The following is a 26,070-nucleotide window of genomic DNA, read 5'->3' as shown; positions in this document are numbered from 1 at the left end:
GTTTTGGGACGGAAAGCTACTATGCATTGTTGGTTACCCCCCAAAACTGTTTTTTTTCTTCTCCAAGCTGGAGACCCAGATAACTGAGGGGCAATATCTGTGACAGGCTACTGAATTCAATGTGCTCAGCAAGTGAGACTTGGGCCTGAATGGCCTGAGCTATGCATTAAAAGCGATGAGGTCAGCCCACCATTTTGGCCCAAACAAAGGTTACCACCATGTAGTTGCATTTCTCACGATCGCACACCGTAACCCTCTGATCAAATGGGCTCTTTGTGAAACCTCATATAAAAGGGCATGTTATACAATAGTGGGTTCGAATAATAACACGAGGAGGGGTCAGTTATCAAAAAGAAGCCAGTCACACAGGGAGGGGTAAGGGGTTGGAGCGGGGGGGAGGTTTGCGGAGAGGGAGTTGAAGGGTTGCAGAAAAAGCATCGGGGCCTGTGTGGCAAAATGTGGCATCGGCTGAAAGAGGGGGAATGGCTGGGAAGAGGCATTCGGGAATGAAAGGGAGGCAGAAAAGAAACCCTCTTCCCAGAAGCAGTTGAGCATGACCGTCAGAGGCCAAACGACAGGGGAGGAAGAAGACCCTGAACAGAGGGGCTCGGCTGCTCTCACACTGCATAAGCTGGATGTGCAATTTGTTAGTTGGTGTTTGCTTGAATTTGTTTTGACAGCAGCTGGAGCTTTGCACAGCAGACTATAAAGCATTCAACTAAAAAAACAAAATTGAGACTTCAGAATGGATGCTTGGTATTTAGGGCATCTGCTCAGCAGAACAGGCCTGTGGTTTTGTCTCTGCTTTTTACACTCGCTCTCTGGGTTTGGACAAGTGGTAAAAAATGCAAGGAATCACAAGGTTGAAACAAGCTATATTTAAATGCCATTGTCTCGTTTAAATGTTGTTGTTTTTAATCCACTGTCTAACTATTGTTAGACTGGACAGTGTTTTTTTAACCGAACTTGGTGGAAAAGTAGTCAAATATCCCCTTTAGAAGCACAAATCTTTCTTCTTCTGTACACGTCATACGTACATAGAAAGAAATCTTATTTGTCCTTGTTTGACAATAATATCAAATCCGTTTGGAACAAGGCCGTTGCACATATATCTAACTTGTGTGCGTGCAGTTTTAGCAGGAGACCACAGAGTCAGAACGTCCTTTTGTTGTAAAGGAAAACAGTAACACTAGCTTGCTCGCTAGAAAGCAGAATTCCAGTCATGGCTTTCAGGGTGGCCCGCTACATGCGAGGAACATGAGGGTATTCAGTTAACACAAATGGGATGTGCTCGTAACAGTGACCCTGGAACGAACGGGGACGAGGCATTGTGTGTTCTGAGTGTTTTACAAGGACATCAATGAAAGGAGGGTAGTGGGTTATGTGGCCCCCATCAAAATTGCTCCCTAGTAGGTTTGGTAACAAGAAGTAAATTTAATTGATACTGTTGTGATACAATTCAACTTTTTAATGTAAATAATTATTTATAAAGAAATAATTCGGGAAAACACTCATGGATCCGCTACAAAAACATATGTAATATATTTCATAGAATATGTCTGTATTAAATATAAACAATAACCATTTTAATAAATGAACCCCAATAAGTAAACAGAGTTAGGCGCTATACACCGTTGAAAGGCACTGTTTAGATGCAACGCAGAATCATCCTCTCGCTCCCGCAGAACGAATTCACTGAGTTTTGCAGTCGACGTCCCCGTCGCCGGTCCCCTTCAGCTTCTTCAGCTCCTTCAGTAGCTCCTGTTCAAGGGTTAAGATCTCCTTGGGTTTCTTGTACTGACAGAGAAGAGAGAAGAAAAAGAATTACTTCAACATTCTCCCCGTCTCTCTCTCTCCTGCAAATCCCTCACGGTAATCCTGTTGAAAGAGCATGCGGTATATAAAGCAATTATCACAAAAAGAGCAATTGTTGTAGGCATAAAACATATTGCTGGAAAGTGAAAAACTTGGGACTGAGTGACAGGTGCACAGGAGTAAACCTTGAGTATAAAATCTAAAAAAAAAACCCATCTGTATCTAATCCTCATGATTTACATGAAATACTTTAATAGTAAAACTTTTATTTTTTCCAAATACTTTTGAAGATATTTGGACTGCTGAGGTCGTACTGTTTGGGTCCCTGCACTCAACATTTATGATTAGAACAAATATTTAAGAATTACCCGACACTGCTTAGATCTGTATATTAAAGCACTGGCAACATAACATTAATGCTGATTCATGTATTTGTTATTGTTGTGTAGGACTTACGGTGACAATCAACGTGTTGTTGGCGTGAGTGAAGCTGAGGGCGGAGTTGTCCAATGGCAGCTGACTGCGATCTAAATCAGTAATACTGAACTTCTTATAATACCTGGGAGGACATGGAGAGGATGTCACACGACTGTAGAGACAAATGCATTGTAAACAGTGCCATCTATAGGGAGGACACGAGGATTACATGCAACAAGTGTGCAACAGGAAGATGGAAAACAAACCACAGTGTTTTCATGCATATTTACTTTTTGTTTGAGGTTTTTACGATGATGCATCTGTCCGATGGCTCCACAGAAACACTAAAGACATCTTTGGGGTAGGGAAGGTTGCGAACTCTCCACTGAAAGCTGGTCTTTGTGTCTTTACGCAAGAACACGGGCTGTGGAGACGAGAAACCCTCACATCCATTTAACATACATGGCATTTGAACTAAAACAAACAAAGATGGCCATTAGAAAATGAAGTGTTTCAACTGTACTCCTAAAGCTTCAGAAACCATAAAGGAAAACCCACATTGGAGCAGTTTTCCTTGATCACCTCCAAATCCGAAGAAGGGACGAGGCCTGCAAGTGGCTCCCCAACCTCTACGTGCCACTGGCCCTGAGCTCCAAGTGTGCTTTTATGACGCCACTTTCGTACTGAAAAGTACCAAACAATTTTATAAGATACATAAACGTATGACCCCCAGCACCCCAGCACCCCAGCAGCTACATGTGGCTGCGTGAAACTCAAGACCCGTTACTTACCAATGAGCTCATCTGTTTGTAAGTCATACTCCTCTGACATTTCTTTTCCATCTGTAAACAGGAAGTGGATCTTCCTTTTTCCTGGAGGTGCAATTTGAAAAGATTTGACATGCGACGCCTTCTTAGAACAGGAAGCAATACATTACATATGTCTTTCATTGAGCAAACTACAATATGAATGCATTTTTGCTGTAGATGTAAACCAGCATGGGCGGATAAAGGGCCGTGTCAGTGATTGGTGTAAAGTTAGCAGAGGTGATAACAGCAAGGTAGACCAGACTCGTTGATTAGAGAGACCTCGCAATTAGATAGATGCTTAACTAGTAAAGACACCCACAGAGCAGCGCGTCACATTGTGGGTGAACTTACCTCTCTTTTAGGTCGCAACTTTTCCGGATTGTGTATTATACTCGCGACGGGCTGTTGATACATTTTGTGAAGTATTTTGAAGTATGTTTTGGAGTCTATTTAAGATGTGTAACATGCTACTGGACGAGTCGTGCCACCTGCTTGTTGCCTATGAGATTAGTGTTAGCTGGAAAGCTAGTGAATGAATATTGCTAACGTCAGGTAAAACGACACGAAGGCTGGATAGTAGTACATGTTTGTCAGCTACTCACCATCGTGTATCAGAGCTGTTTTCTTTGAGGATTTTAGGATATCGATCCAGCTTTGATCAGCCATGTTTCTCAAGATGTTTCTGTTGCACGAGGACACTTCCGGAGTCAAACCGTAACCACAGCAACCGAGGTTAATACACAAACTGAATAGATAATACATTATATAATTAATAAAACCATGAAATTATAAAAGTTACTATAATAACCACGATGTAGTAACAGGTGTAATATGTAGTTTTTGGGGTATGATTTAGACATATTTTTTAGAAAACGAAATCCAATTGACCCGGAAGTGAAACATCTGCGCGCTATCTGTTTGTTTCTGTACGAATGGTTCCATCTGAACAGGGGTAAGAGCCCAAAACATACGAGTTTAAAGAGTTTTATCTGCGTCAAATATACAATTACATTTGGATATGTTTGAATTAATTAAAGCGTAATTTAAATATTAAGTGAAAAGTCGAAACGGCACTGACCGTTTGCTGTTTAGCACGTTAGCACGCGCTAAGGGGAAGTAGGTCAGCTAACGCTAAGGCATTATTGCCACATCATAGATTATTTTCTCAGCCTGCTTTGTCATTTAACTAGTTATCTGCACTGAGTACAAGCCGAAACAGCTCCCACTCGTTGCTATTGTTGTACAGAAATATAATACAATGTCCTACTTACAGTGTAAAGTACACACATGTTGACAATGCAGAGTCATTTTAGGCAGTAACAGAAATGTACTGTTTTGTACTAACTCAGCTGTAAACTGTTCGTGGTTTAATGGCACAAAGCACATCTACTTCAGTGCTGTAGGACTCCAGAATTCAAACCCTTGTGTTTCCATTTTATGCTACTTTATACTGACATTTCCACTACACTTAGTGGGAAATATGTATCTGACAGCTACTGTTACTAGTTACTTTGCAGATTGCTACTTTACTTTTATAACGAATGCTCATGTTATCAATTATAATGATTTGCTAATGTAGATTACAGTATCCAAAAGTTCTTAAAGTAGTAATAATTACATCCACCGTGACCAGATACAACATTAATATGACACTGACACATTAGATATTCATTGATATCACATTGATCACACTCTGTCTGCATAAACGTGTGCTTTTACTTTTGATACTTACATTAATCTAGATGATAATACTTCCATACTTTTAATAATTCATATTTTGAATGCAAGACAGTGTAATAACGCTACTGTCAAATGGTAACTTTTGAAAACAATATATTAAAAATACAAAGTTATAGATAAGTCAATAATTCTGTTCTCTATGTCACAGGCCACCGGCGCCCCCCTTCAGGAAACAAGATGGAGCCTCATCACGGGATTATGAAAGCCTTTCCCAAAGTCAAACGAGCTCGAGTGTTACAGGGAAAGGATGCACCGCCAGTAAAGAAGAAACCTGAAGAATTTGATATCGCAGGTTGTTAATGTGTGTGTGTGTGTGTGTGTGTGTGTGTGTGTGTGTAAATGCAACATATTTGCTTGTTGTAACACATTCTTCTCTTCTGTCCCAGGAAACACTTTTGATGGTGTCACAGTGTACATCCTGCCTGCTGGTATAGGAAGTGCCAGATGCCAGATCTTTCAAAGACAAATTCGGCAGAATGGAGGACAGACGGAGAGTTCGCTGCGTCCTAGTGTCACTCATGTTGTTGTGGATGACAACATGGACAGTGTCAGGGCACTGCGCTTACTACAAGTGGATTGTATGCCTCCTGCAGTCCAACTAGTGAAATGCATTTGGTTGAGCTCGTGCATCAGTGAGCAACAACTGCTGGATGTTGACAGCTACAGCCTTCTGTTACCCAAGAGGTGAATGACCTAATAGTACTGTTTTAGGATGATTACTTGTATCTGTATCTCGACACACAGACTTGTGCTTATCAATACACTACAGAGAAGCAAGCCGGGGTGAATGTGTATCTACTTTTCACTTGTACGTCACATTTACCACTTAAAATTTAAGTATTTACAAACGTGTGTTGACATGAAGACAGAAAATATATGTTAGAAAGTTCAATGAGTCATCAGTTTTATAACGTCTTTTGATGTCCTCCCCACTTAGAGAATCTGAAACACGGCATGAAAATATTAAAGAAGAGCTGCTGAATGTCAAGCCCGCTGACGAAGCAGAGCCCGTGTTGGATCAGACCAAGCAAGAGAAGACCATAGACATGGTAGGTCTCCAAGTCATGTGTGCAGGTTTACAGGTTCTTTCAGTCAGTAATCATTTTGTACAAGAGGGGACAAGAGCTTGAACTTAGAACACATACAAACAACAATCTGATGGTTTTATAGTTTAACATTACATTTTACTCTCAGACAGTTCCAGACACTAAAGAGGAAGTGCGAGGTGAAGAAGACGGGGTCTCACAGAGTGACCTGGAAGCTCTCCTCACTGGCCCCAGCCTAGACCCCAGTCCAGACTCTGCTGCTCAGAAGGTGGTCTCAGGGAATTGGGTCTGTGCCCAATCCTCTCAGTCCAAAATGAATAACTTCAACAAACACATCACAGACAAACTAGAAGTGCTGGCCAAGGCCTACACACACCAGGGGGACAGGTGGCGGGCGCTGGGCTACTCCAAGGCTGTCAACGCACTGAAGAGTTACCACAAGCCTATTACGTCATACCAGGTAACCTAATGCACATGCTTATAATGTCATATTGTTTGATTATTTTGCGTATATTCCTTTTTGAATCAGAACTTGTTATGTGTTTCAGGAGGCTTGTCTGATCCCAGGAATTGGTAAACGCATGGCCGACAAAATTGACGAGATCATGGAGAGCGGTCACCTGCGGAAGCTCGACCACCTCGGGGAGGCTGTGCCAGTACTGGAGCTTTTTAGTAACATCTGGGGTGCAGGAACTAAAACTGCACAGCTGTGGTACCAACAGGTAACACACACACACACACAATGACGCAGGACGCAAAGGTCTAATACACAACAACCTGTATTCTTTGAAGATTTCTTAAAAATGTTATTTGTCTTTCAGGGCTTTCGCACATTGGAGGACATCCGCACAAAAGCCCGCCTGAGTAACACTCAGAAAATAGGACTCAAGCACTACGATGACTTTTTAGACCGCATGCCCAGAGAAGAAGCAGCAGCCGTAGAGAAAGTGGTAAAGCATCTTCATTTGTCGCAATATCTACATGTATCATTCTGTGATGACGACTGAACTATGTTGGCATCTTTCACCACTTTAATGTGTTTATTCAAGCACATAGAGGTGAGATTTCCCCCATTTAACCCGCTGTGATTTAGAAACAGACGGCTTGAAGAAGGACAAAGTGTGTGTCAACATTCCTTGACTGCTTGATAATGGTAAAACCAGACTGTGTTCTCACAAAGTGGAGCGTCCCAGAGGGTAAAACTAACTCTTGAAACCTAAAAAAAAGTAGCTGCATCTTAAGTTAGCCAGATACCTGTTCACTCCAGAGCGTTGAGTACAACGCTAGTTGTTTTCATATTGCATTACCTGCATTTTCTTTTTCCTTCAAAGCTGCCAGATGCACATTAGACAGATGACTAAAGCATGTGTACTCCCTCAGGCGTGTGAAAGTAATAAGTGATGCTTTAGCAAGCCTGCCTCCCGGTATTTGGCTGGAAACGGGTAAAAGCTTACTTGTTGGCCAGTGGCCCCGTAAAGACAAGAGAACATACGAAGTAAACACTGCTTTTCTATCATTGAGAAGCCAAAGATTTAAAAAAAAACCTCCATCGCTCTCGGGTAGATGACAGCCTATATTGTGTGTATTTTTCTTTGGGTGTATGTGCAGCTGAAGGAGGCCGCCCAGGCCATAGACCCAGGCCTGGTGGCGATGGCATGTGGCTCCTATCGCCGGGGAAAGGCCACATGTGGAGATGTTGACGTACTCATATCTCATCCTGATGGCAAGTCCCACAAGGGGGTTTTCAGCAAAGTGTTACAGAACCTCCATGACAGTGGTAAGCTCCATCTTCTTTAGCATGTCTCATTCTTACCTTTTGTTTTCCTTCAGAGAAACCTAACAAAACCAACGGTTTATCTCTCAGGGTTTTTGACAGACGACCTGGTGAGCCACGAGGAAACTGGTGAGCAGAAGAAATACATGGGTGTGTGCCGTTTGCCAGGACCTGACCGCCGCCATCGCAGGCTGGACATCATCGTGGTGCCCTACGATGAGTTCGCCTGTTCTCTCATGTATTTCACCGGGTCGGCACACTTTAACCGCTCGATGAGGGCCCTGGCAAAGACAAAAAGAATGAGCTTATCGGAGCACTCGTTGAATAAAGATGTGGTGCGTCAGGGTAGCTTGAAGGTGTATGGCGGCACTCCGTTTACTACGCCGACAGAGAAGGATGTTTTTAGTCTGATAGGCATACCATACAGACAGCCTCATGAAAGGGACTGGTGAGCATTTGCCAAATCCTAATGATGACGATGTAAACTGCAATTATGCTCAAACAGACACTTTTACGGATGATTTAGTGCTCCACAGATCATGCAGGAGCCCTGGTTTACTTGAATGCTAATTTTACATTAAGTTCACTCAAATGCAAAACAACTTATTTTCTTACTTATCTAGTTATATCTGTCCTCCCATAATACAATCAATTAAATTTAGTTGTAGGATCCAGAGCCTTTACAAATTAAAATTTTTATTAGGTAGGAACAGTTTCTTCAGCCTTCTTCAGGTAGCCAGATTAAGCTAAGAAACTGAGAACATTGTTTAAAACGTATTTGCTATTAAGTTTAACAAATGTAAATAATCAAACTTCCATTATAAAAAGCTGGCGGCAAAGGTTTCAACGGCAAATACTTCAAAAGAAAAATCAAAAACGATGTGCAGGACTAGACACCACATGAGGGAAGTAGAAACATGTGATATTGCAAGTTGAGTGAACTGGGCCTTTTAAAGACATTTTAATATAAACTGTATATTTTATGAAAGATGAGTAATGGTAATAAAACGTATCAAAGGCTGTAATAACTAATAAAGACAGTAATCACCACTGTAGAGGTGTTTCTCTCTGTAGTCTATAAGCGCAGGATCCATTTATACCGGCGGATTGCGATCGTCTTATTTATGAATTATTTGCGTCTGTACGTTTTGAAATTCACATTGTGACGTCGATATTAAATAATCAAACCCGACAATCAGGAATGAACAGCCTCACGTGACTGAATGAAATGATGATGAATTATGTCAAAAGTGTTTTGTCTCTCTCTCTCTCTCTCTCTCTATATATATATATATATATATATAAATATAAAAAGGGTTTAGTCTCTCCAGCTCCCTCTGACTTTAATTGTTTCCATAATAAAAGTTATTGAGACAGGTTTGGCTAGCTGGATGACGTCATGCTAATAACTTATTTAGCTTTTTAAAACAACGGGGACAGATCCAGCACGGACAGTTAGGGAGTGAGAGACATGAAGCACCTGCTGAGACATGATATATAGTTATAAATAAATAATTATATATATATATATATGTGTGTGTTTTATATGATAGTGAATATTATTATATGATATATATATATTATATTATGATATACATTATTATATTATACGGAATATGATATGATATATATATTATTATATTATGACGTTACTGAGACTAAAATAAGATGTCCTGACGTGTTTATCAAAGTGTTATTGACTGCTTTTTTTCATTTTGGAATGAAGGTTAAATATTTAACTGCAAAGTAGTAATGCGTGTTTGATACCTTCATGTTTTTGCATTCAATCATTCTGGGATGTTTGCTGAGATTGAGTGGATGTGGCACAGCTCTACTTAGAACATGTTCCACCAGCTCCACTGGTGGTATCATATCTCTTCGTGTGTTTTCGTCATTTTATGACGAACACATTAGTTTACTTGTTTTTTACAGAGTAAACTTGCTTGCAGACTTGTGACATACTACGTCACTTATCAGCCCTTTGGTACGAGGTCAATAAGTAATGAGTAAGGAGATGACTGTTCTCATAAGAGAAGGGGAACTCAGGAAGACCATGCACGAGAGACGCACCGATCCGTGATTGGTCGATCTCCTCCCAGCTGTCCGGGCTCTCCAATCACGCGTCAGTCCGCAAAACCAGTGGCGATCCACGCAACCAAACGCTCATCACGTTGCGCACATGGATCGGGTCGCGGTGACCACGCCACACCCAACGGACCGAGGCAGGGTGCCTGTGCCGGAGGAAGGGCTTGTGTAACAGCTGTATCAGCACAGTGGCACCGACAGCAGCCAGTTGCGCCAGCGGCACCGCGCCTTCTTTAAATGCCCAGTACGCAGAGGAGGCGGCGCATGCAGCTGCTTCTCAGCGCGACAGTGGCCGCGAAATAGTTGAGGACAATCGGACACAGTTTTGTTGAACAACGGTGTTTGCATGCGTATGTTTCTGCCGAAGCTGGAGCTACTTTTGGGAGGAATGAGAGGCGTGTGTTCGGCTCTGACAATGGGATTGTTTTTGCACGCTATTGGCCCCATCACCCCCACCGAGCCCGCAGCAGACAGGGTAAGTTGAGGTTGAGCAGTCAAAAACAAGGTTCTCTCTCTATATCTCTCTCTCACTCTCACTGGGCTGTTAGCTAGCTAGTTACCCGGCTAACTTGGCAAACTATACAGGTCTTGGCTTATTAAACATCAAGCCCTGTCCCTTTTGCAGCAAACTAAATCGGTTATTGTTTGATGTTGACTTACTTTAACTTGTACTGTGCTGTCAAAGATGCTAGCATGGCTGGCTGAGCTCGGTAGCTAGCTGCGACAGCTAACGTACCTAGCTAGCGTTTGTGAAGTAAAGGGACACTCGGTCAGGGCCTTGCTCTCCTGTGTTTATGGTAAAGGGTTGACATTTTAGCCACAAGCGAGTTGCATAAACAAACACAAAAAAGCAGTAATTCAGGTATGAATACAGCCACTCAGGTAAGCGACACATAACAACACGTATTGATACAGGAGTCATGCTTTATTTAACCTCTGCCAGTCAGACAGTTATGTTAGTTGATGAACATTATAGCTTTTCTCTGCTAGATGTTGTTCTCAGTGTGTTGACAGTAACATTATTATCATTTACACCTATTAAAGGACCCGGTCATCAAGTCACTTGGCAGTTTTATTCTGTCTAAAAATGAATATGTTTTAAGGTATTCATTACTGTATTGCTGTGTCAATATGTGGTGCAGGAATTGAAGCACAGTATCTTTCTTCTGACATCTCTACAAATCACACAGATGTGCACCTCTGCATGCAGATAATGATACAGTGTTGATGTGAGGAGTTTTTGGAGATCAGAGTACAATTTTTACTTCTGAATGTACTGGACACATTACAACCAAGAGTCCACAAGTAACTGTTCAACTCCCTGTTTCAGTTTGAGTGAATTCACATTGCAACCTCTGAGGAGATAGAAGTTACAAGTGAGCTTTAAATAACTATCCCTTCTCAGAAATGATTGCACCTGCCAAGAGGGATGTTGTTTCTTTCTCAATCTCAGCAGTCGTACCTTCTTTGATGCTGCACGTTTCGGAGACCAGATGTGTTTGCAATGATGCATATTGTTGATTGTCATGACTATATTTTTGTATGTGTAATTTGAGTGGGTGGATTGATGTAATTAGTCAGGGTCCAGTACTGTTCCTGATCCGCTAATGAAATGACATAAGTATGTTTAGTCAGCAATTATTCTTGGGTCATGTGACAGTTCAGTGAAAACTGAGCGCACGCACAGGGCATCGAGGAGCACTAACATTGAGCCGTGTAGGTTTGTTTAGGACACGATGAGTATGAAACTACAAAATAAGTCTGATCTGTAACTGTGTCTTGAAGAGCAGCAGATGATGTTGCATGTTTGACTTACAGTAGCACGAGTAAAGATGCAGCAACAGCATTCGTGCATCTGCAGTTTTGCTGATTACAGACTCAAGAATGCGTCAGAAGAACTACTTTTTCATGAGCTAGACAAAATAGATTTTCATGATAGTCTATCTTTAGGACTTCCTTGGCATCCCTATCACTGGAGAAAGTACAAATGCATAGCTTTGATTGATATGCTGTGGACCTAAAGACTTGCAGTATTGTGTTGCTGTGAGTTATTTGTGATCTCCCATTTGTTGTGAGAAAGTAGGGGGGAAAGTCATCAGTTGTTATACCCGTATCAGCACTTAATCAGTCCTTACGAGATATCCCCCGTTTGTTTTATCAGTAATGTGCTACAATACCTCTGAAGGTTCACATCAGTGCTGATGGTTTCAGTTCCTCTGCTGTCCAAGAGTCCTGCAAAGACATCAAGGCAAGTTTATTTGTATAGCACATTTCAACAACAAGGTAATTCAAAGTGCTTCACATAAAACCATTAAAAGCATCAAAACATAAGGCAAAAGAAAAGGAGATTTAAGAACATTCATTAAAACATTAAAAAACAGTGTAAGAAATAAAATGCAGAACTGCAGGAAATTGATTAATATATTAATTGAATGTGGTTCAATTAAAGGCAGCAGCAAACAGAAAGGTCTTCAGTCTTGATTTAAATGAGCTGAGGGTCTCAGCAGACCTGCAGCTTTCTGGGACTTTGTTCCAGATATGTGGAGCAGAAAAACTGAACGCTGCTTCTCCATGTTTAGTTCTGACTCTGGGAACAGAAAGTAGACCGGTCCCAGACGACCTGAGGGGTCGGGATGGTTCATAAGGTAGCAGCAGATCAGAGATGTATTTTGGCCCTAAACCATTCAGTGCTTTCAAGACATAGTCACACACTTTTGGACTAAATTGGGTTTCTACTTAAAAAAAAAACAGTTACAATTGTTGACACGTGCGGTATCACACGCAGCGTCTGTATCTGTCATTCATCAAACCACAGAGTTATGAAACGCATGTTTGCAGGCGGTTAGTTGTCGTCACTTTGGCATGTCGTTTGTTGGTGCATGTCGTTTGTTGGTGCATGTAAGGCCGACGGCCCTCGGGCTGCTGGGAGACGACAGTTACATCATGTGGCCCTGAGCTATATCTGCTGTTTGCATTCACCCCTCTCGGATTTCACACAATACAGAGTCGGCTGTATTTTATCTGTGTCACAGTATAATCGTAACCAGGGATCGCTTGTATCTGCCACACGTTATGATTAACAGTCTTCATTCGCTCTGTTCTCATCAGCAGCTCACAGCATGAATGATCCACTCCGTTGTCTTAGAAGAAGACACCCCAGAAGATGGGTCACTCAGTTCCATCATTGTTCAAAGTCAAAGAATAACTTCATGATGTTAGTTGTAATGAATACATATATTTTAAAATCAAGTACATTTCTCTGGCATTTATAGTTTTCTACTGTACCGAACCGTGGCTCCACTGTATCGTACACCCCTATTATCCTGCCGTCTTGATGCCTTTCTTTGTTGCAGGACACAATACTAAATAAGGGGTCAGCGATGTCTTTACGTGCATCAGCTCACGTGCCAAATCCTGCAGGCCTCTTCTAAGTGGATCAACTGTAACTGTGCCGTCAGAGTTCACTAAGAACCGCTGCCACTTGTCTCCAGTAACAGCAGTCCATCGTCACCGGGGGATATTTCGAACGGTTCTCATCGGCCGCTCATTTCAACAGCTTCTCATTATGAAGGTTGATTATTTTCTAACGGAGCAATCATTTCTGGGACGGTAACCTAATCTCCCGTTAATCCGGTAGCGTAGCATTAAAGAGGTGGATGGAGTCTTTGTTGCCTGTTTGGATGGGAGACGGAGGAATCTAGTCCGTCCAGATTCTTTACCTTGGTCTCCTATATTCTGTTCAGGGTCGGCTGCTTGATTGACTTTCTATCGCCTCACTTTTCCTGCCACACAACACTTTGTCTTTATGAAGACCGGTTAACAAAAGCCGGAGCCCGTTCACACTCGGCCGTCTTTATGCAGCACGAGGACCCAAACAGACTAGATGCTTATCAAATAGTATTAAAGCAAACGGGGCTCAGCCTGCCAAGTGGAGAGGGTGAGTCAGTGAAAACAGCTGAAGTTATCCCAGACAAAGTGGAGGAACAGAGCAATCTGTTTATTACAGTCAATTCAATCCCTCTATGTTGGGGCTGTGTGTGTGTTTTTAATGTCTTGTTGATAAGGAAACAGCTGTTAAGAAGAGACTCCTGTTTGAGGTTGCGGTCCACATTTAAGGATGTCAGCAATATAGTTAGTGCTGATCTGGTGCGTATGACAAATCATTCCTGTGTAACTGCTCTGTCTGGCCTTATCGGTGCATTTCTTGCCGTTCTCTCCGGGCCTCACACACACACACACACACACACCTCTCACCGCTCTGTGCGCCTTATTATCATGCGGCGGCCCAGCTTGGAACTTGCCCTCTGATGCTGCTTGGAAATTTCCGTAGAGCAATCCTTGTCCACTGTTTGGGGCTGGATTGGAGTGGTGTGTGTGTGTGTGTGTGTGTGTGTGTGTGGTGGACAGAGCAAGAGAGAGGGGGAGGCAGAGAGAGAGAGAGAGGAGGCAGGGAGAGGGTGAGAGTATGTTTGAGAGCTGTTTGACTTCTTTTGTGGCATAATGACCCATGAGTTCTGAAGGACGTTTGTGGGATTCGTGGACCCTGGATCATCATGCCTCACGGTCTGGGACCTGCGCTGGTAATCTGAACTACCCCTCTATAGAACTTTGGCGAGCTAATCATTAAGCTAATCTAGAAGAAAACATCTGAGGGATCTTGCTGGAAAAACCCGCAGACCTTTCTCTTGAAAGGATTTAGGTTACAGTGCTCCCTTGTGTTTTGGCAGCATGCGGATCTATGTGTTCACATTACCGCCTCGCCCAGGTCCTCTCAACGCAACCTTTCACGGGATACGATTAGTGAGGGTTAGCTTTTGATCAGGGACAACTGCTAGTTTGTTATATTTGCAGCTGAAGCATGTAACAGATTGTTGGAGCGGAGACGCATGATGATTTAATTGATTTTGGATGTAAGTGGACGTTTGAGTCCAACACCTTCTGGTGGTTTGTGGTTGTGATTCGGCCTCGGGCTAAACTTTGAATTTAAATTGCGTATCAGATCTGCGGTAACACACTGAGGGGTTTTGTGCTGGCTGAGATTCAGAAAGTCACACTTGATATGAGCCGTAAACACTGATGGAATTCAAGAGGACTTGTTTACTCCAGAGCATACAGTATACATGTTGTCTACAAGATCTCTGCAGTGATAGGAAACCATGAAAATAAAAAAAAGCAAAACATCATTAACCTCGAGGGACATCCAACGCAAGACAGGTGCGCTGCCTCAGGGATTCCAGTGTCCTCTTGAGTGTCAGCAGCTGCATGAAGAGGATTAGCAGCTCTGCAAAACATATCTTATGGCTATCTAATATCTAATATCTAATCTCTTAGCTCACCACTTTGTTTTTCAGCCCCTGACTGAGCTGAGGCTGACATGATATGATGTCCTCTTATATGATGTAATGAACCTAAAATCACTCCTTTAACGCACCCTGCTGATCTCATTTGAACTTGTTGAACACATGGTGAACATTTCCCAAAGCATTCATTTTTTACTTTCTAGTTGGACTTCATGTTGATCAATTCACAGATTTCTTTGACAGAGTAAAACACAGAACAAGCGTAATTTCACCCTGGTGTGAGTCACAAAAACAAGCATGAGAAACGGTGGGGGGGCTGTTTCTTTTATTTTATTGGCGCTGCACACCGTCACCGGACGCCTCGGGTGTTTTTTTTTTAAGCTGAGCTGTTGATAATACTTCCCTGTTTAAAGGCACGACTGCTTGTCTCTTGCAGAGCCTCCTGCACTGTGAAGGCGTTAACAACCAGAGCTACGTCTGTGAGTCCGGACACTGCTGCGGCAATTCTCAGTGCTGCAGCTACTACTATGAGCTCTGGTGTAAGTATCCTGCCTCCACTTCTTACCTTCTCTCTCTGTGTTCACACTATTGCTAGCCTGTGCCACGTCTCTGTCGTTGCGTTCCCTCAACAGGCGTCTGCTATATTTAGCGGCACGCTACAATCTACCTCCATTGAGCTGATTTATTCAAATTTGGCACAAAAGGTCTGCTTGCACCGCGGGATGAAGTGATGACGGGGATTTAAACGGTGACTTGGTTGGCGAGGCATACAGCCGCAACGCTGTGATTCTAGTTTAAAATGGAACAATGTGGGAACACAACCGATAATGTCGTCGTACCTCCACCCTCTGCTATTTCTGCCGTAGAACAATCTACAGCTCTTAACTTGTTGACTGTCATGTATTAGCTGTACCTCATTCCCATTTCAGAACATGTTAACATGACGTGCTGTACTGTAAGGACGTGTGTAAATTCGGTATTAAATATCTTACTTTACGAAGGTTGTGTTTGGAATGTTTTCTTGAAAAGTCTGCGTCTAAAATGTCACTTTCTTAACTGGATTCCAACTGAATTTGGCATATAAGTGAATGTATAAACTGCTATTACTGTATGTTATGTTCTGTTTAACACTAGTTGGATATCTAACACCATACTCTTACTCCACATATCATAATTTAGGCCAATTTGGGTTTTTATTTCTGTAGGCGTACAGGTTTTTGTAGTCCAGGGTGAATAAGAACTAGGCCGATGCATTGGCCAATATTTACTTGAACTGAAAGTATTTGAAAAAATGCTGAATTGGCATATCTTGGTGACCGCTCAGCAGAGATGCACTGAGTGCCACACGGTAAAGCTTAAACTCTCTCTCTACAGAGAGACGCGTAGCCTTGCCCTGTGGTCCTTGAAGTGAGGTTCCCTAGTTGTATTTGTGTCGACGTAGTGGCCTGCCATTTATTTTAAACACAAACTGAAGCCAATTTTTGCGCCTTTCTGCGGCTGGGACAGGATTCTAGATAATACAGTTCCAAAAAGAATGCGTTTGTAGAGAACTACAGAATATTTCAGAAACCTTTACAAATGTCTCCCAAAGTGAGAAACCAGACACCTCAGAGATCAGCGTGTGAGACGGCTGTGGTGATATGTATGGAATCGCTCCGTAGAGAAACCTCTCAGCGCTTTGTCGTAGAGGTAAGAGCGGTCTTGGACCTCTCGACGATGACTGAATTGATGTGATTCCAAACATTTCATGAACCAGATGTCGGCAGGATTTGATGAGCAGTGTTTGTGTTGGCAGCAGGAACTTAATGTTACATCACCAGCAGCTGGTACAGTTAGAGATGATGGATTAAGTTGTGAACACAACATGACGGTGTTGCTCTTCCTCAGGGTTTTGGTTGGTATGGACGATCATCTTCATTTTGAGCTGCTGCTGTGTGTGTCACCATCGCCGCACCAAACACCGGCTGCAGCAGCAGCAACGGCAGCACGAGATCAACCTCATCGCTTACCGCGAAGCACACAACTACCCCGCTGTGCCCTTCTACTTCAGTAAGAGCTGCTGTACCACACACACACCATGATGATTGAACCTTGTTTGGTATGCTGTGAAAGGGATTGCATCATCGCCCGACTCTTCAGTTCTCTGTAACTCTGCAGTTATTTAGCGTCTTTCAGTTTATTTGTTTTGTTTTTTGGTTCCACTGCTCTCATCTACTGTGTTGTCAGCTGCAACGAGCTGCAACGTTCCGGTGAAGATGGTGGAGCATTCAGCAGATGTTTCTCTCAGTATAGTTGAGTGAATATCTGACTAACTTTTGTCAGGTGGACAGAAACACAACTCCAAGTAAATGCTAATGTTGTGTTTGTAGCTGCCCCCAAGTGGCAAAAAGAAAAATGAAATCGACTTAAAGTAGATGAATTCTCCTCGGTGAACACCCATTCACAACAACTCGTGTTAGCTTTGGAATTACAGACACAAGTTCATTTAATACACATAAATGTGTGGATACCATCAGTATAACTAACACATTTGATAGTTTTGATTTTAATTAACTAGGAACTGAGCAGGGTGCCATTTTTCTCAAAAGCTGACGTTCTATTGGCTCAGGCAGGTTCGCTGGTCATCAAATCAGCTTGAGTGAGTAAATAAGACCTCCTGGTCAGAACATCAGGTTTATATCCACATTGATGGCCTTTCTCCTCTCCCCCACACATGTTAGGGCGGATAAATGGCCACACTGCACACATTAATCATTTTCTTTGTAAAGAAACCAGTTTTGTCACGCCGAAGCATTTTTTGGTACCCATCAAACATAATGTCATCCTGGTGCACACGGTGTATAAAATCAGTTTGTATACATTTTTCCTGACGTGACCTCATTACTCTGCCTCCCAGCTGCAGTGTATGACTCACAGGCCTCCTGTGACGGGTCCCATGTAGTCCAGTAGCTCCCGTCGTTGTTTCTCTGAAGAATGTGGGGCTGGACCCTGGAATAATCTTTTTCAAGAATTTCTAATCGGCAGTTTTCTAGTTACATCAAACTAAGGAATTTTAAAGCTAGTGACAAACAAAGCAGTGGTCCTCGGCTCAAATGTAATGTTTGCACTGACATGGATCCCTGGTTTCACACAGCGTCAGCACCTTCCCTGTTTTCAGGAAACGGCCTGCATTGCTCCCTTGGTACCTCACCAGTGTTGCAACACCATCTCGCACAGTGCTGCACCGGCCTTCAGCACAGAATTGACCCAGAAATGAGCTTGTTTTGTCACATTTCTCCCCCTATTGCTTTGGGAATGTTTGAATCGTGGTCTGGGAAGTTCAGTGAGGTCTTCCTGAAATGTGTTGGGGTCCGGCGGTGGTGTTCATTTGAAGGGAAAACTAACCCATGTACGTTTTGCTTGCACTGTAAAATGTATTTAGTTGTGTTTAGTTACATTTTTTGCGCATTTGCAAATGCATGGTTTTCTTCTCTTCAGGGTTTCTGCCCAACTACCTCCTGCCTGACTACGAAGAGGTGGTCAACCGGCCGCAGACTCCTCCCCCGCCCTACAGTGCCTTACACACTGGCCCGTCCTCAGTGGCTTCTAGCCCGCTGGCTCATGAGCAGCAGGAGGGACACTGTCCAACCATCCAGTCCACTCCCGTGGCCCCGGTCTCTGACATTCTGTGTTGCAGACCCAGCACAGAGGAACCACAATCCCCCACCTTAGACTTGAGGCCAAAGCCCGACAACAAGCCCATGCAGACAGCACAAGAGTCGGGCATGACACTGCTGTCAGATGGGCTCAACAATGGGGAGGGACTTGCCAGCCTGGAGAAAAGAAGTGACAGTGGGGACGACTCCTGCAAGGACCCACTGCTGAAGGACCTGTCGGAGGGTTCTGCTGAGGACAAAGATCGACTCTCCAATGGAAGGAGGAGGCGATTCACGGGAGACTCTGGGATTGAGGTGTGTGTGTGCAGCACACGTGGGAGCAGCGGTTTCAGTGGACCTGGAGGGACAGGCCAGGAAGGCAAGGAGTTGAGGGAGCTAGAGACCCTGCTGGGGCGCGAGGGAAACGACGAGGAGGAGGTGGGCGACTTCTGCGACAGCTGCGGCCATCGGGCCTCCTTCGGTGTGGAGGAGGAGCAAGCGCTGGGCCGGCCGGATAGGCGGGTCGCACGTGGGTCGTCAGGACCTCCCCAGCCGGCTCAGCAGATAGGCAGCGCCTCGCTCCACCCTCCAGTGTGCCTCCTCCTCAACACCATCGACGAGCAAGAGGGGCCGCACCACAGTACCAGCACTGAGCCACAGGGCTGAAACGACATCAACGCGCACTCGTGTCACAGAGGGAAGGGGAGAACACTTGAGGCGGCGCATGGAGGCCTCTGCTTTTGTATCCGAGCAAGTGTTCTACGTCTAAATACTTTCTGAGTGAGTGTTTTATGAATGTGTGCATCTTAGATAAGACAGGTGTTGGAGCAGGAAGTGTAATCTCAACTCATATGACTGAGATCCAAAGTTTGAGAAAAGCCTGCGCCTCCTCCACACACTGGAACGGTGGCCTTAACCGGTGTATTTTGGGTTATTCTTCTCTCACGCACACACACAGAGTCCTTCAGTTGTCCCTCTCTTGCAACGGGAGCTACTGACACACAGTGAAAGATGTGATAGCTGAAGCTGTGATGACAGGACGTTCACTGCGCTCCTCACCGGGCGCTTGCAACAATTCTGGAAAGCCGTTCTCTGCAGGCACAGAACTACGTAGTTAAAAAAAGCAAAACGGCAGGAACATTTTGGATGAGTGCAATGTGGATATACCACAGTGTGTGCTTATGCAAACTGGTACTGCACAGGGACTCAAGAACAAGACTCATAATTCTTAAGTGCTTCTTCAGCCATTAACCGCCGCTCTGCCTTGTGTTGTTGTTGTTGCTCTCTATCTGCCCCGCTAGTGATAGAGAAGTATAAGTGCATTTACAGATCGTAATGTGAGCAGTTCCTATTTTGCACAGTGTATTTATCTTTATAAATTAAGCTTTAAGCTTAAAATAAATACTAATTGAAAATGCTGTCATGAAGTCTGTCTTAAATTGCAGTCCAGGGCTCGGTGTCTTCTGTTGCAACATCTGTAAGAAATGGACCTCGGTCGATTGTCAGTAGGGAATGCAACAGATTCACTTTGTACACAATCATTTTTCATTCATTTAATAAATGTTTGTAGTACGTGCCTACCCAAAAAAAATGCAGAACAATGAAATGTTTCAGTGAAACTGGGAGACCACGAGAAAGCAGGTACCAAAAACAAGAATAAAAGGCTTCACAGAGATTACACCTGCGATGGGCAACGTCAGACCTCAACAGCCACTTCAATAGATCACCACCTTCACCAGCTATACAGTATAACACATTAACACGCTTTGTTTGGATTAGTAGCACAATTTGACCATGCTTTTGTTTTGGTATTCATTAATTAAACAATTATAGGAGCTTCCTGTATTACATTAAGGCTGATTTCAGTCAATTGGCGTGTTCATTTTTTATTTATTTTTACGAATGTGTGGCCCTCTCCTCATCAATCTGAGAGGAAATGCTCCTAATAGCCTAAGATATTTGTTTAGTGTGTGTGTGTGTATATTCATCACTTACTCAACTTCATATGAAGGTAATCATCCCATAATGTAGCCAACAAAATGAAAACAGACCACATAGTTCTAGTTTATGTATCTTCTGTTTTGAATCGAACTGTTTAATCCAAATCTTACAGGAGCTTTAATAAATGAGATGTTGATTGTTGATGAATGGACAATGCCACTGATTACATTATGAGTATACAACTTTTACAAATTAAGTGAAATTTTAGTTTGCCCATTCTCTGAAACTAACTGGAATATGGTCATGCTACATGCCATTGTATCATGCAAATGTCAGATTGTAATGTCTGCAAAGCACAAATGTTTTGGTCTCACAGATTTCTCCATCTACCCTAAAACAACCTCACAGAAGATGTCTCTCAAAGCTTCTAGCACAAGTTCAATTGTAACGGGAACTTTCTGTATTTACATGAAGATGATTGAATCCGACCCACGAATGCCTGAACACATTCTTAAGTGCTTTATATGTTCATGTTTTTTTGTGACCTAGAAAGTGATTTTGTGTGATTGTGGTACACGTAGTACCAAGACGAGCTATTTTTTCATATCGGCTGAATCCTTTAAAATAAATATTGGAACTGTAAAAAAAAAATTGAGAACCACTTTATATTTGAAAATGTGTAAAATATTCTGCAACATGTTTGTGAGCCAAATAGTTGCTTTCATAATTTTCATGAAATCATTAGCTTTATTGATATGGACAGATGTGTTTTTTTCTCATTATGGGTATTATTTGTAAGATTGTTCTTCTGAACGACTTAAGTTGTGTGAAGGGTACGTTTGACTGACAATACAGTAATGTGTTCTCTTGTTGTTGCTAAAGGCACGTTTTCTTTCTTCACCAGTGTCTGTGAGGTGGTTTTGCACATATTCTTTGAATGTTCTGATTACAAGCCATTTATCACAACCAAGCTGGATGTATTTTCAATAAACATGCCCTTTTAAATTCAAGCGGACTCATTTGTTGTCAAGACTGAGTGAAGTTACTTCTCATGAAAACACATGACATGATCTTTGACCCCACAGTTACACCTGGTATCTTTGGTACCAGGGTTCAGCTGTGATTGAAGGACAGGGTGTGCCCTAAAGAAGGAAGTCAACTGTACACAGTAATATTAATTGTGCGCAGCTGAAAGCCTTCCTCCACAAATGTGTGGACTTCAGTCTCCGGAGCAATGGCTGATGACAACCGGTAAGAAAAACCTCAAAACATGCCTCGTGTCTCCTTTATCGTATCGTATTTTCATGTGACGTTAACATTATAAATTGTAACGTTAAGTGAGACGGTAACGATTGTTTTATAGTGACGTTAAAGTTACATTTAGACCGTGTAACTGTAAACTTGTGGAGTAAAGTTATAACCTTTAATTTGCTAGCACTGTCAGTTAGCAGCTAGCAGTTAGCTAACAGTAACTCGTAGCGTTTCATGCAAATTGACGTTAACGTATAAAACCTTTTTTGTTAAGCGCGTGCGTAGGAGGCTTCGTTGATACCACCGTTCACGTGGATGTCAAGGTACAACGTGCACCACCTGTTGCACTGCACGCGCCAGAGTGGGCGCTAGCATAATTGCAGTGGCTTAATTAACGTGAGCTAAAACACTGGCATTCTTATAAAAACTTGAGTAAAGATGTTTAGGTGAATTCACCGACCAAGTACAGCTTGCGCGTGTTGTTATGAGTCAATTATTGCACCGCTGACTGATGTCAAACTGCTTTACGACGCGCACCAACCATAGCTAGCGTTTCTGCTCTGAAACAGGATTATTACGGCAAGGTGCTGAAGAAAACCGAGGACCTGAAGAGCAATGCCTGCGTGGCTCCGGGCAAACCCGTCCCTGCCTTCATCCGCCAGGCTCTGAAGAAAGTGCACCCCGAAGTCACCGCCAGGTCACTGGACTGTTGTCCCCACTCTCAGTTGATGTGTTTACAGGCGCAACAATCCCGGATCCACCGATGCTTACAGTGGGGGTGCTTTCCCCATCAGGTACTATGGCTGTGGTCTGGTGGTGCCAGAGTGTTTGGAGGGCTGCAAGATACTGGACCTGGGCAGTGGAAGTGGAAGGGACTGCTACATGCTGAGTCAGCTGGTGGGCCAGAAGGGCCACGTCACTGGCATTGACATGACTGAGGACCAGGTAATTGGCACCATCGTCACATCATGGCCACAGTGCATTGCACAGTAAGCTGACTGATTTATACCGGAAAATAAAAATGGCCATTTTCTTATAATAGACAAAATTCTGCTCCCCAGTATGCACAAACTGCTTAAGACTCATACGGCAAATACAGCTTTAACTGGAACAGTGTGCTCTGTTCTAGCTGGACGTGGCCAGGACACATGTGGACTATCACATGAAGGAGTTTGGCTACAAGAAGCCCAACGTTAGTTTCGTCCAGGGCTACATTGAGGCCCTGACAGAAGCGGGTTTGGAAAAGAGCTCATTTGACATCATTATGTACAAAGTCATTCACTGCCTCTTTGTTTTGTCATTTGATGCTTTTGTAGTTCGAAAGAAATTAAGTTGAAACGCTGATTTTCTGCCACAGTTCCAACTGCGTGGTGAATCTCTCTCCAGACAAGAAGAGAGTCCTGGCTGAAGCCTACAGCGTGCTCAAGGTACATTCATTAAACATGCCAACAATGCTGCGACAAAAGGCAAAACAATAATTGTTTGAGAGTCATTAAACCTATTGGTCTATGGAGTTTGATATTCACTACATACATGGTTTGACTGTTGCTCTTTAGGATGGAGGTGAGCTGTACTTCAGTGACGTCTACAGCAGTGGAAGACTAACAGAGGAAATTAAAAATCACAAAGTCCTGTGGGGTGCGTCAAATTAATATCCTGCTGCCATAAAAGCTCACAGACGCATGCCAGGATATCACAGTGTAACTCCTCTTGACAGGTGAGTGTGTCGGTGGAGCGCTCTGGTGGAAAGATCTGCTGCTGTTGGCTGAAGAAGTGGGCTTCTGCCCACCACGGCTGGTCACAGCCAGCGTCATCACGGTTGACAACAAAGAGCTGCAGGACATTCTGGGTTTGATACTATTCTGTTCTTTGGTTTTTAATCATTTATTTTTATGTATCGAGTGCTGCGGGGATGAGGCATCTCTGTAGGCCAGACCTGTACATTAGCATCACACTGGTTCCCTTGACAAAAAGCCAATGGGATTCCTCCTTTGGATTTTGGGTTATTGTCGAAAATGTGCACGCTCGCACAGAAGTCCAATTAGCCGTGGTAAGTGAACACACCTGTGTGGCTGCACCACGGGTGTGTAGGGCCTTTGAGGTTTGTGCAGGTGTTACTGTGTCAGGTCGTTACTACACACCGACTCTTGCCTTCTGAGCTGTGGAGCAGCTAAATTGTTGAGATTGACTGATGCATTTCGTAATTCTTTCTGACCTGTTCTGGCGATACAGGTGACTTCAAGTTCGTCTCTGCCACGTACCGCCTGTTCAAGGTCCCTAAAGGCAACACCAAGCCCTGTCGGGTCATGTATAACGGGAGCATCACAGGGGCGGAGGACCGCTTCCAGTTTGACCGTCGATACACATTCAAGGTCTGCACATCCCACAGTACGAGAGCAGCTCCATGTCTTCAGCTCCCGCACTTTGTTTGTTTGCTAATGACGTCAGACGTGGGTGCGTTTCACAGGTCGATGACGTGGTGGAGGTTGACGGAGAGGTGGCCACCATCCTGACCCAGTCCAGATTTAAGGAAGACTTCACTTTTCAGCCACCGGGAGGCCCCTGTGAGCCCCGCGGAGCCAAACCTGAGGTCAGCGTCACAACTTAAATTCCGGGAAACGTCTTCGTGTGATTTTCCTTTGGTGGTCGTATTGGTTTCAAGTGTGTGTGTGAGACACACCCAGAGAGCCCCGCTGTCTAAACCGTGCACACAGTCACACACACGCATGTGTGCACCAGGACGCATGCTGCAAGATCTTACACACAAACAAACACTCGCATACCCACTCAAACATACGTACGCACAAGGTCAGGCAGCTGTCTTGGAGTCATAACCAGACTGTGGAGTCATGCTGGGGAACCTTGAACAGGAAGAAATGTTCTCTTCTCAGCGAGTGGAATGCCATCTTATCAGCGCTCGTGTTCATCCTGTGCACACACACACACACATCTACAAACACTACTATATGTTTTTCAATGACTACCCAGATCCTATTATCCCTCGTGACATTTTATTCTGCTGTTGAAGGATTTCTATGTTGGTTTTTTGAATCTCAGCGGTCCAGGGGTTCAGCCTTCGGACTGCCCCTCTGAAGTGAAGTTGTGTCCGAGATAGTTGTCTCTAATCAGCGCGGCTAGTTTGTGGTAATAGTAATAAAAGGCCTTTGGTCTTGTTGTGAAAGCACAGCTACTGTGAAATGCTAATTTAATGAACAACCAGTGTGTGTGATACATAAGACACTGATACCAGGTGTAAACATGCATGTGAAAGCTCAGCGTACAACTGTTACTCTGCCTTTACATCGAAACATGTGAATCGGTGTGTAGTGCTAGAAATCAGAGTGAGAATTGACTTTTCTAAGTTCTTTACAAACTGTCTTGCATGGAATTATTATGCATGTAATACTTGACTAGAAGTGTGTGTGTGTGTGGTAAACTCCTGCTGATTTCTACCTTGTTGAACTCCTACAGGAAGCCATTGTGGATCCTTTTGAGCTGGTCCTTCAGCTGGAGAAACCAAGTCCAGGTTCAGCCACAGGGGGGTGCTGCAGCACAAAGTCTGCTACCTGCTGCAAATGATGGTGGGAAGAGCACAGAGAGATACAGGCCCAGCATCATGCTGTATATGAATAATGAAAGATGTTCAAGTGTACTGACTTAAAGTATGCCTTATGATGCAATGGCATTATGTTGTGCCTTATTAACATTCTGAAATGAGATCTCAATAATTGAAATAAATCACTTACACATAAACATGTGTCTTCTTGATGCTCTGTGCATACTTGCTTGTCAATCCTCAACATGGAAAAAGGAAAAATTTTACTAATAAATAAAATTATTTTGTATGAAGGTAAGATCCAAAAACTGTACATCATGTTGAACAGTGTTGGTGCCTTCTTATGAAGCCATTTGTCTCCTGAATCATATATATTGTTCTGACACTCCATGGAGTCCGAAGATAAATCTGAGGGATTAAAAAAGAGGAAAGAAAAATATATATTTCTGCTCCCAAAAAATAATGTTTTACAACTTTTCTATAAATATGCTTTTTCTTATGAAATACAGAAGACTTTGTACAGGCCTCTTACAATTATTAAAATAAAACAATGTGAAAAGGAGAACTTGGTTCAACTGCCTGTAACTTGCATCCACATTAGGGCAGTAATGGCAGATGATAGTGCTTCATTTGAATCCTGATTATAATAGTACCATGTAGATGAGTGAACGCCTCTAACAGTCTCAACATTATAATTATCT

General features: G+C 43.2%; 4 protein-coding genes across 5 annotated transcripts; 3 read left to right on the top strand and 1 right to left on the bottom strand.

Moving 5' to 3' along the window:
• Positions 1–1,498: 1,498 nt before the first annotated feature.
• On the bottom strand, positions 1,499–3,719 carry dpcd (deleted in primary ciliary dyskinesia homolog (mouse)). Its single transcript, XM_079278299.1, has 6 exons — positions 3,644–3,719; positions 3,024–3,104; positions 2,791–2,915; positions 2,523–2,656; positions 2,272–2,374; positions 1,499–1,797 (listed from the first exon to the last, which is right to left on the bottom strand). Exons 1-6 carry the CDS (start codon positions 3,705–3,707, stop codon positions 1,693–1,695), a joined length of 612 nt encoding a protein of 203 aa, XP_079134425.1. The 5' UTR covers positions 3,708–3,719; the 3' UTR covers positions 1,499–1,692.
• A 244-nt stretch (positions 3,720–3,963) lies between these two features.
• On the top strand, positions 3,964–8,809 carry poll (polymerase (DNA directed), lambda). The gene is made up of 9 exons (XM_079278281.1): positions 3,964–3,993; positions 4,930–5,073; positions 5,168–5,465; positions 5,719–5,830; positions 5,976–6,287; positions 6,376–6,549; positions 6,649–6,777; positions 7,436–7,604; positions 7,692–8,809. Exons 2-9 carry the CDS (start codon positions 4,959–4,961, stop codon positions 8,051–8,053), a joined length of 1,671 nt encoding a protein of 556 aa, XP_079134407.1. The 5' UTR covers positions 3,964–3,993; positions 4,930–4,958; the 3' UTR covers positions 8,054–8,809.
• Positions 8,810–9,826: 1,017 nt separating this feature from the next.
• On the top strand, positions 9,827–21,527 carry wbp1lb (WW domain binding protein 1-like b). 2 transcript variants are annotated; one of them, XM_079278287.1, is made up of 4 exons: positions 9,827–10,161; positions 15,423–15,525; positions 16,874–17,035; positions 18,464–21,527. In XM_079278287.1, exons 1-4 carry the CDS (start codon positions 10,033–10,035, stop codon positions 19,285–19,287), a joined length of 1,218 nt encoding a protein of 405 aa, XP_079134413.1. In that variant the 5' UTR covers positions 9,827–10,032; the 3' UTR covers positions 19,288–21,527. The 2 variants fall into 2 exon arrangements, with proteins under 2 accessions (XP_079134413.1, XP_079134414.1); XM_079278288.1 differs by lacking the exon at positions 9,827–10,161 and adding an exon at positions 14,220–14,266.
• A 257-nt stretch (positions 21,528–21,784) lies between these two features.
• as3mt (arsenite methyltransferase) lies at positions 21,785–25,566 on the top strand. The gene is made up of 11 exons (XM_079278292.1): positions 21,785–21,813; positions 22,088–22,136; positions 22,383–22,510; positions 22,608–22,758; positions 22,943–23,079; positions 23,171–23,240; positions 23,370–23,451; positions 23,531–23,662; positions 24,046–24,185; positions 24,281–24,403; positions 25,285–25,566. The coding sequence occupies exons 1-11, from the start codon at positions 21,797–21,799 to the stop codon at positions 25,390–25,392; spliced, it is 1,137 nt and encodes a 378-aa protein (XP_079134418.1). The 5' UTR covers positions 21,785–21,796; the 3' UTR covers positions 25,393–25,566.
• The last annotated feature ends 504 nt before the right edge of the window (positions 25,567–26,070 follow it).

This window comes from Melanostigma gelatinosum, assembly GCF_949748355.1.
Source record: "Melanostigma gelatinosum genome assembly, chromosome: 11".
NCBI classification, from domain to species: Eukaryota; Metazoa; Chordata; class Actinopteri; order Perciformes; family Zoarcidae; genus Melanostigma; species Melanostigma gelatinosum.
The sequence above is the reverse complement of the archived record's forward strand: the minus strand, read 5'-3'. Positions and strand labels throughout refer to the sequence as shown.